At 36.4% G+C, this 11,219-nt stretch overlaps 1 protein-coding gene across 1 annotated transcript in view; it reads right to left on the bottom strand.

The window, feature by feature from the left end:
• Window positions 1-534: 534 nt before the first annotated feature.
• The window catches only part of tead1a (TEA domain family member 1a), a 56,900-nt gene continuing 46,215 nt past the window's right edge, over window positions 535-11,219 (bottom strand). The window contains exons 10-12 of the mRNA XM_049574978.1: window positions 7,212-7,352; window positions 5,667-5,819; window positions 535-5,523 (exon numbers count right to left, since the gene is read on the bottom strand). Coding sequence (XP_049430935.1) covers window positions 5,410-5,523; window positions 5,667-5,819; window positions 7,212-7,352 — 408 coding nt within the window. The 3' untranslated portion in view covers window positions 535-5,409. The remainder of the gene's footprint in view (window positions 5,524-5,666; window positions 5,820-7,211; window positions 7,353-11,219) is intronic.

Below are 11,219 nucleotides of genomic sequence, written 5' to 3'. Positions count from 1 at the left end.
ACTTGCAGCTCTGTTCATCACTCGTTGAATCTGGTCTTACCGTGTTCTGATACACTGCAGTCACGCTTTGGGTTTTTATAACGGCATTGAAAATTGTTTTACTGTACTTTCATTTATTCATTTTCTGAGACTGTTATGTATAAAGTACACATACTATAAATGGGAAGGTGAACTGTTCAGGGAGAAACCTGACTGTGAAGGATATTCTACTTTATTTGGGGACAATAAAGTTCTGTGCTGTACAGTTTAACTGATGTGAGATTTTTAAAAATGCAAGCATGTCAGAAAATGTGCTTAAGCAACTGAGAAAATCTGCAACTGAAGGTCCACTTACTTATCCATCTCACATTATTAATCAGTGTACAGTGACATTGCTCAGTTGTGATCATGACCTGTAACTTTGCTCATATGGTTACGGCTTATATACATTATGATTCCAATCAAATATAACAAAAATAAAATGCTCTTGATGGATTCAGAGATCATGGATGTAATTGTAAATGAGGACTTATGAGTAAAGACAAAAATCCCAGATCACAATTTGGAACTGACCATTTATTTAAACTGAATAGCATATGCGTACAAAGTCTCTACAAAGCTAGAAAATATCTAACATACTTTTAGCCGTGAGGGGGAAAAAAGTTACAAAGCAAAGATCAGACCCTGTGCAGTACCAATAGACACACATGACTAGCTTTTGGATTTTTCCTAAATGTACTCTGTTCTTCGCAAAATAGGATAAACATTAGAATATCAAAGATATACACAACATCTGTAATAAACGTTATTGTCACCTTTATATAAAGCACCTTATCAAAAACCCCTCAGTGCACGTACAGATGTGCTGCACGTGCGCCGGAGTGAAAAGATTCAAGGCCATTTTGGAACTGATTACAGACAGGATTTCTGTGCCACGTGTGGTTCGGAAAAGAAGATAACATAAATTTAAACTTGCACGTACGAGACGACATTAACGACACAGACGACAATGACCCAGAAACTCAGCAGTTTACTGACCTTTGAAACCTTCTGAATAACCTTTAGGCAGCATAGATACACTGCTTTTTGTGTGGCTTTATTAGTGTGAGCACATTCTCCAGCTGGTTATAACAGGCAGGCATTCACCAGTAAAGCCCTACAGTTGTGAATTTTAACACATTTGGGGTATTTTAATAAATCAGTTTCCTGTGGCCTTCTCATACAGTCAGCCAACCAAGATGATAGAGGTGTCCATATTTAATAAGGTCAAATTTTAAAGACGAAAACATGTTAAATGCACACTTTTCTAAACCTGGTTCAAACAGTTCTATTTCCAGTCCTTTTCATTTCATTTTATTTTTTACTTACATCTGTACAGTGTTACAGTGTAGCCCATGAGCTACTGATGTGTGGAGGCTGATAGTCATTTTCCCTCAGACTACGTTTTTGGCAGAAGCTTGTCAGTTACTCTAGCTTGTAAGAAATCCATTTCCCTCTGTGTCACGTGATGACTGTCTTTGGTAAGCAGGTGGTAGATAATGTCCAGACAAAGGGTCGTTATTGCAAAATCAGCTCGTCTGAAGCTGTGTTAGGTTACCATATACATGTTACATGTTAGTACTCTGCTGTGAAGGTCTAGTAGTCTGCCCACAAACAACAAACCACTGTAGTGTGAGATAGAGCTCTGGGAAAGTTAAAGGCAGGGGAATTCTGAAAGGGGGTTTCCTGACAGAATGATTCACCACCAGTGTGTTGAAAGGACTGCGTTTTGTTGTGGACAGGTGGCTGTAACCCTGAGAGACACCCACAGGAGTCCTTAGACAAATAGAGTCAAAATATAGTGCTTGTGGACAATGGCAAATGTTAAACCTTTCAGCACAGAGAAGGAAGACTGATGGCCGTTCCACACCAGTCAGATCTGAGTCATCTTCAAGACCAAATATTTAGCTGTGACTAAAGATGGCTCATTTCAGTTCTGGTAAAATCGTAAAAGTTGCCCTAGACACAAACTAAATTTGTAAGGTTTTCTCCGCAGATTACTGGGTATTCTGGACACCACATAGCATCCCAGCTGGTCACACAGGAAAGTTCATTGTTGAATACAGCATGCTGATCACTGTTCTTTAATATGTTCTTCTGGGACCTCATGACAGAAAAATATGCAAACTGCATTTAGTTTCAAAGATAGGAAAAATACTGTTTCCCGATTACAGAAGCAATTCTTATACTCATAGCTGTGTCCTATCTTATCTCAGACCTCCTGTTTTATCTTTACTTAAGAAATCCTAACTATAACTGTAAATTCAATTATTCAGTGAACAGTCATGCCTGTATCTTTGATTAGTAAGGCTACTTGAGATGGACAAGCCATAACATCAATGGCTCTCATTTGCCACTGGCTAGCTGGCTTGTAATCGCGGACAAATAAATATAGGCATTCAATTTTAGCTATAAGGAACTTTTGGGAAGTTTTCTTCTCAATTATTTAAAATAGTTATTAATTAAAACGGAATTTAACATGTAAGGTTTCAGTAGCCTTTCAGTTGTTACATTTCGGTCTTCATGTTCCTTTCCATCGTCACTGTCATTAGCATACAGACCTACCAACAGTACTGCTGCCATTCTTGGCAGTTATCTTGATTTTAAGAAAGGGTATAAACAGCCGTACACATGTCGCGTTTTTATTCATTGTTTTTAATGTTAATATGGAGAAGAAGTTGATCATTTTAGTGCAGGGCTGCCAGAGCTTTATATCTCTCCCATAGCAGCAGGCCTACACACAAACAACACCTGGAAGAAGCTCAGCTCTGCTCTCAGGGCATCAGGTAAATAGGCTTTGATATGGTGCTTGTTAAGGTTGCCTAGCAACCTCAGATGCAATCTGCTGCCACACTCCTGAAAGCTGGCACAGAGTAGGCACAAGAGTAGCGCCCAGCGCCAATCCTCGCCATTTCCAGGCAGTTAAAGACACGGCATGTGTACCAAAAATCCTAAATGTCAATCTAAACTGAGATAAGATAGGATTTCAGACTACAGAACTTTCTGTCATGAGGTTCCTGATCTGTTTCAATTGATTTACAGTGGGGATGTGAAGATTTGCAAACTGGTCTTCCGTAGTAGTAACAAGTCTGAGTTGTATTTTATAAATGAGTTACCAAACAATACCTAGTGTGCATGTAATTCACAAATACATGTAAACGCTGCCATAAAATGAAGTGAACAAGAATGTGTCTCATTAACATCCTGTGGGAAATAAGAACAGCTAAGGATGGTTCACGGCCAACTGTTTACAAATTACAACAAGAAACAGCCATTAAATATGGAATTTGGATAATTAGCCCTCAGACACTTAAACTGGAGCACATGATGCCTAATTATGCATTTATATTCACTAAAATACCTTTCTATACACCATTTACAACACCAAATTATCAGGACTTTCGTCAAACAGATTAGAAATGTCTACTGCTGATCACAACCAAAGGCACTTCATGCTGCCGAGCATGACACAGACGAACCAGCAATCATCACCTGCTACAGTACACTTCATCAACAGTTTTTTGGTTTTTAATTAATAAATGACTTTAATTCTGACATAATATCATCTAACTGGAAGAAACAAGTCCTGGACTGATTAAAAGAAACTGAGTCTTCAAACACTTTTCTCAAAATAATAACACAGGTGCCATGGCTTCTGGTCAGGGCAATCTTCAATTAAAATATGGACATAATAACATTTCAGGCTTCAACACATCGGTCAATATGGAAATGTTAAAGCTCAAGTTAGCTGGTGCAGGAATATCGAACTAAGCTAAGTTTAATTTGCAAAGTGAAACCTGATCAGAAAAACATAGGTTTGTTTTAACTCTTTGAAATGTTTCCTTCCTTGTATGCACACCATGAATGACATTGTATAGTTTTTAGGATTCACAGTGCTTCCTAAAGGACTGACCTAAATATGTTTGATATTTAAAGCTATAATCCTTAAGATTTTCAAAAAAATCAAACCCTGTTTTTTCAGCAATAGCCACTTCATATATTCTTTAATTACCTCTCAATGTGGAAGGCTTTTGTTGTTGGTGGCGGGGTCCGCCATAGCCATACTGGATTCAAATTGCCTTACAGGACAGGTGCAATTCAGCTTTACTGTTTGTAATTCTCTCTCATTGACATCAGCCTCACTACCCTGTATTATCTCCTCTAATGTCATATCAGAGCTGTATTAAAGGGGAATTATGCCCAATCTCAGAATTCATAATTGTTATTTCCCATGATTTAAGACTGTCAAAAAACATTAGTTCACATAAAAAAAACTCTCTCCCAAATCCAGAAACTAGGACTACCACCCTAGAACGACTAAAACTCAAATTTGTTACGTCATCAAGTATAGCGACTGGAGCTGCTCCATAGACCAGAGCCAAAACAGCCAGGACTGAAATCTTAAGGATCATAGCTTCAACATGCTTATTCATTTATTTATTCAATCTTAATAAAGAGTCACTTGTTGCACAAAAAGGTACCTGAATTGCTCAATTTCACTTATACTCTCTTATTAACATACATTTTTAGATAGTGTTACTGGAATTAAAATATAGTCTACTATCAATAAACAATTTCCCAAAGTTTAGAAGCTATTAATTTAAAAAAAAAAAAAAATACAAAAATTTAAAAATTTGATTTCTTTTCTTTGGGAACAAACCTCTTTTTTTTGTGCAAGAATGCAGCTCACACAATTTTTAGTGGCTATCTGTACAAAACCACCTGTATACTGTACTACACGATAACGCAGTAGTGTTATTTCCTTCTCTGGTTATTGATGATACACAGGGTCTGACCTTCAGTGTCCGTCAGTATCTTGGCAGATAACACACACACACTTTTGTCACAGGGGGGGCGAAAATTGTGATTTTCTTTTTTCGACCCTGGGTTGACTTTCCCAAAAGCACATGACAGAAGTATCACTTTCATTTCCATCAACAGAACTGCAAAATACAAATTTACTGTGAGAAAGGGGGGGAGAAACCAATTAGCAGGAGACATGACATCTCCAGGTGATATCAGAGTCACCATGTTCTCGGGAAAAACCACCCAGGTCGATTCTGATGCGTTTCTATGGCTGCACTGCCACTTTGCTTTTTACAGCTAATGAACATCTGATATTCAGGTTGGATTTAATATTTGGAAATGCTCCTGTTGAGGAGGGTTCTGCATCATATCTGACGTTAAATAAAAATCACCCAATCATTGTCGTGGTGTTTTGTGAGCAGCAGTGAAAATGCAGCCATTTTCTTCCGCAGTGAGTTGAGTTGTTTGGCTGAAAGACACTCTTGTAGAATTCAGTTTTTAGACATTTTACCTCCAATGTCACCATTAATCACCAAGCAAAAGGCCATAAGTGTGCGTGTGTGTGTGTTTGTAGAAGTGTGTGTGCTATTCCTTGACGAGTCGGTAGATGTGGTGCTGAGCTCCATGCTCACTGTTGGACACCTCAAACACACACGCCATACACAGCAAGGTCTCCTGAGTGTCTCTGTTGCTCACAACCTGGACGCACACACAGAGAGGAAAAAAAAGGATAAAAAAGTTAGGGGTTAAATATGTATCTAAAAACACACACAAAGAAAAAAGCAAATTAATTAACTCATACTCTAACACACACAGACAGACACAATGACTGATGTACTCACCAGCAGAATAGTGAAGTTCTCCAGCACACTGTTCATCATGTATTTCTCCGGCAGGTGTTTGAGCTTGTGGATGAAGTTGATCATGTATTCACACATCGGAGAGCGACTGATTCTGTAGACGAAGCGCCCATTTTCAAACCTTGCGTACTCCGTCTGAGAGAGAGAGAGAGAGAGAGGGAGTCAGTCAGCATAACTAAATAAAAGTGATAACTAACCACTGAAGGGGAACTCAAACAATTTTTAGCACACATCAAGATTAGTTAAGTAGTCAAAAGCTGACCCTGTGAAAACTGCCTTCTGTGGCTCTGGAAAGCTGTGTCGGGCCTCACAAAGTGAGTCTAATGATGTCATTAGGTATTACCTGCTTTCAAATTTGGACAGAAAGCCTGTGGTACAAAATAGGACGATGGAATTGGAAAGAAAGACGTTGCATTACAGGATGCGTAAGTGTTTTTGAGCTTGTCCCACATGAGGGACTAAAAGTCAGGATATCAATACTTAATAACTTGAGTACTCCTTTAATATGTTTTTAAAACATTTGTGTGCATCTGTTTCCTGAAAGATCTGAATTCAGGAAACAGTGTCTGAAGGACTGTTTGGTCTTCTTTTGTTGTTGAAGTGACAGTCCACCTCAAAATCACAAGTTTTTCCTCTTATCTGTAGTTCTGTTTATCAATCTAGATTTTGGTGTGCGCTGCCAAGTCTTGGAACTAGATGGCACTCGGCCTCTGGTGTTTGAAAAGATCAACAACGATCTCTCCAGAAATCATGAACCAATTACTCAAGATAATCCACGGATCTTGTTGTGAGCAGTTTTAAATAGGAACTATGTTTTTTTTCTACCAAACCACACCCGTCAATCATATCACAGCGCAGAAGGAGGCATGCATCTACTCATGGATGAAAGACTCATGGTCATGACAGTGCAAGATGTAAACACTAATGGTGTCTGCCTTGGTTGAGCTGCATCATTAGCTAGCTCAGTGGTACTAGTTGAGCTAGCAGTAGATGCACGCTTCCTTCTGCGAGGTGATAAAGTTGCCGTTTTTAGTTTGGTAGAAAGAAAATAGCTCCTACGTGAAACTGCTTACAACAAGGTCTGTGGATTATTCTGAGTAATCAGGTCACAATTGTCATCTTGTCATTATACGGGAGAGAAGGCACAGACATCTCTATGGCCGATATCTCCGACACTCTGCAATTCACAACAAACAATTTAGACTCATAAGCAGCACTACAGGTAAGCAGAAACCTGTGTATTTTGGATTTTGGGGTGAACTGTCCCTTTACGGTTTGACTTTGAGTGTCTGATTTATTTGTTCAACCAAAATTTCTACCAAACTTGAATTTACTTTATTAACTGTATTAAACCCATGCGTTTCTATGGGCCAGTTACTTTCATGAATTAGCTCCAGGTTTTTTCCCTTATGGTTTGATCGCAGAGATTACATTAAGTACAGCACAACAGACATTACTGCCCATGAAAAGCTCCTGGTTTATCATTGTCAAATATAACGCACAACAACGACTTGAATCCACCCTTACCTCCACCTTCTCGACCACCTGCTTGCCAAAGGAGCAGACCTTAGTGGAGCAGGTGATGGTCATGTTCTCTGAGCTCTCATATTGGCTGGTGACACCGTAGAAAGCCGCTGGGTCGTCCTGCACATTATAACTCAGGTCCGCCTGGCAACCACAGAGCAAAAATATTACCATCTTCACCACTAATGACAGTATGAATGTCAATGATCAAAATCAAACAATCAAATCCATCTACACTCCCAGTCACATGAGGACAAACATGAAGAGGAGCATTGCATGCTTTCTGAATTAGCCAACGGTGCCCTCTGCTGGTTGCTTAGACACTGAGCCATATACAGCAGCGTCTGTAGCATCAGGATGAGACTGACTGAGGAGCAGAATGATGTGCTGGTCTAGAGTTCCCATCACAAAGACAGTGACAAAGACATTCACATAGTCCTGATTTGATTTGTCTCGGTTTTGAGGCATCAGCTTTTGGGTTTTTTGCTTCAACTGCACTACAACAAATGGGAATGGACAGTTAACTGGAACTACTTTCCACTGGACAAATAGTCCCTTTTCAAAAAGAGGTCTGTTGATTTCTGATTCTGTCAAATATTGCCACTCTTTTTCTCCATATTCTAATTTTACTGTTGTCATTTCTGTCTGCTTTAGAGACACAACATCTGTTGAATCTTCATCTGTCCTGGAGGAGGGTCTCTACTCTGTTGCTCTTCTTTTTTTCCCCAAGTACAGGATTCTTCAGGGAAAGTTTTTCAAATTTACAATAGACAATATTTGGCTGCACGGCATGAGTTGTTACTGACTGACCTCCTGATGGGCAGCTGCTTGTAAAAGGGTCATTTTCAGTGCTGTAAGCATGGCTGTCATTTATACCAGAGACACTGGGGACATGCCCCCACTACTTTTTGAAGTGTTAAATTTTGTTCCCATCACTTTTTAAAACCATAATTAGCTAACAATGTTCTGAGATAAAGTTTGAACCAAGAAATTTTAACTTACAAATGAAAACACTTTTAGAAAGATCTATTTGCACAATAAGAAAACATACAATACACTGTAAATATAGTAGCAACAAGTCTGCACTGTCCACAAATGTAATGTAAATTAAAACAAAATAAAATAAAAATGAAATAGTGTAAATTAATAATGTAAACTAAAACAAAATAAAATAAAAAATAGCGTAAATTAATAATGTAATCTAAAACAAAATAAAATAAAAATCAAATAATGTAAATTAATAATGTAAACTAACACAAAATAAAATAAAAAATAATAATGTAAATTAATAATGTAAACTAACACAAGATAAAATAAAAAATAAATAACGTAAATTAATAATGTAAACTAAAACAAAATAAAATAAAAATCAAATAATGTAAATTAATAATGTAAACTAACACAAAATAAATAAAAAATAAATAACGTAAATTAATAATGTAAACTAAAACAAAATAAAATAAAAATCAAATAATGTAAATTAATAATGTAAACTAAAACAAAATAAAATAAAAAATAAATAACATAAATTAATAATGCAATCTAAAACAAAATAAAATAAAAATCAAATAATGTAAATTAATAATGTAAACTAAAACAAAATAAAATTTAAAACATAGTGTAAATTAATAATGTAATCTAAAACAAAATAAAATAAAAATCAAATAATGTAAATTAATAATGTAAACTAAAACAAAATGAAATAAAAAAATAATACAAATTAATAATGTAACCTAAAACAAAATAAAACAAAAATTAAATAATGTAATGTAAAGTAAAACAAAATAAAAAATAAATAACGTAAATTAATAATGTAAACTAAAACAAAATAAAATAAAAATTAAATAATGCAAATTAATAATGTAACCTAAAACAAAATAAAATAAAAATCAAATAATGTAAATTAATAATGTAAAGTAAAACAAAATAAAATAATGTAAATTAATATTGTAAACTACAACAAAATAAAATAAAATGTAAATTAATAATGTAAAGTAAAACAAAATAAAACAAAAATTAAATAATGTAATGTAAAGTAAAACAAAAGAAAATAAAAATCAAATAATGTAAATTAATAATGTAATCTAAAACAAAATAAAAACAAAAATTAAATAATGTAATGTAAAGTAAAACAAAAGAAAATAAAATTAAATAATGTAAATTAATAATGTAATCTAAAACAAAATAAAATAAAAATGTTCCCATTGAGTACTGAACCTAAAATGACCCCGACATGTGCAGCAGCAATCGGTAACTTTAAAAAATTCTTGATACAGTTTCTTCTTGTCCATGTTTTCCATTCTCTCTGTGAACATGACAATATGTATGAGCTAGTGAAGTTCAGGATTAGAACTGATTAATGTGTCAATGTTGACATGAATAGGTGCCACATTCAAATTTAAAGGGGTTATTTCCTCAAACAAGAGGAGTGAAGAGTAAATCATGCCCACTTGTGCTGACTCAGCAGGGTGAGCATTAAATAAGAAAAGTTGATCTACAGAGCAATAAATATTTGAAAGCAATACAGACTGCCTTCTAGCCTTACTGCATTATATACCATTCTATTTCTATATTTTGAATTGCCACCTGAAGTTTGTGTTTTTCTCTTACATAAATAAAGATATTTCCTCCATAAATTGATGCATAAAAATTCACCAAGATGCAGGAGATCAAGTGTTTGACACCCAAACTTTCCTGGAGGCAGACCTGAGGAGTCCCGGGTCCATATGCGTCCACTCCAATGTTGTAACAAAGCGCCACTTTTTTTGTTTTTTCATCTGAACCCTTATGTACCCACCACTTTTCAACACAAAGCGACGCCATTGGCTGTAAACACCACCAACAAAATTCACTTCAGCTTCACTGTGTTGGGAAGGAGGCAGAGATCTCAGAGACTGAGCAAATATGTTTGTTGTAATTTGGGTGAGCTGACCCTAAAATAGCTGTATTTTTTTTCTATCAAAACCTTTGATAGCTTTGTTTCTGCTTGATGTAACTTTTACAAACATAAATGAAACAAATAGCGAGATTCTAACCTACTTTCTAAAACACTAGAAGATACAACAGGGCAAAGAACGATATTCTTGTGTAACTTTGTGTCACGGAAGTTGTTTAATCAGAGCAGGGAGAACATGCTGCACCTGGATTACAGGCTGAGAGAAGTGAAGAAGGGTTTGTACTATTTGTAATGAGTTCTCTAAGGAGCACTATGTGTCTCAGGGCGGAGAACAAACACACACGCTCACACACCATATGCTAAGTCATCCTCTTGTACATTCACAAACACACACACACACACACATCAAACTGTGCTCTATTAAAGCAGCAGATTATCAGAAACATGTTCCATTGTGGTAGATCAGAGAGCTTTTTAATTAAATTCAGAGGGAAGGCTCTCCGCATGACACACACACACACACACACACACACACACACACACACACACACACACACACTTTCCATCTCTCTTTGTTTGTTGTCATGCTACAAGCTCATCTCATCTCTTCTACATTTTATTGTACACTGAACCCACTTCAGCGGCCTGCAGGCCTCTGTCCGCCCCTGCATGGTTCAACTGTCGACAACCTCAAAGCTACATTCAACTCACCCTGTCCAGTGCTTTGATAATTAACCCTCTGTGAAACCCACCCACAAACAAGAATTGTCCAATGACAGCTTAGCAACCGTAACCAGGCGCAGCAGGCCTGTCAAGCTTTGGATTTCTCCACATGCTGAAGTGGTATAAATGCGGTTTTAGTAAAGGTGATATCCTTCAAACAGTGGAGTCTTTTTTAGAGGGTGGTTTCCTTTTTTAATCTTTCAAAAAAAAAAAAGAAAAGAAAAAAGACAAGAATAAAAGTGCAAGCAACTGATTAAACAACGGAAGTGTTTGCTATAAAATTAGCTGTGATTTTTAGCATGTCCAGCTTAGTAACTTACCACAAAACGTGCACTATTTTGTGGGGTTATAGGTAACATAAAAAAATTGCCATCTCAATAGGCACATCTACT

Source organism: Epinephelus fuscoguttatus, linkage group LG4 (assembly GCF_011397635.1).
Source record: "Epinephelus fuscoguttatus linkage group LG4, E.fuscoguttatus.final_Chr_v1".
Lineage (NCBI taxonomy): Eukaryota > Metazoa > Chordata > Actinopteri > Perciformes > Serranidae > Epinephelus > Epinephelus fuscoguttatus.
Note: the sequence above shows the minus strand (reverse complement) of the source record. Positions and strands in the feature narration are given on the sequence as shown.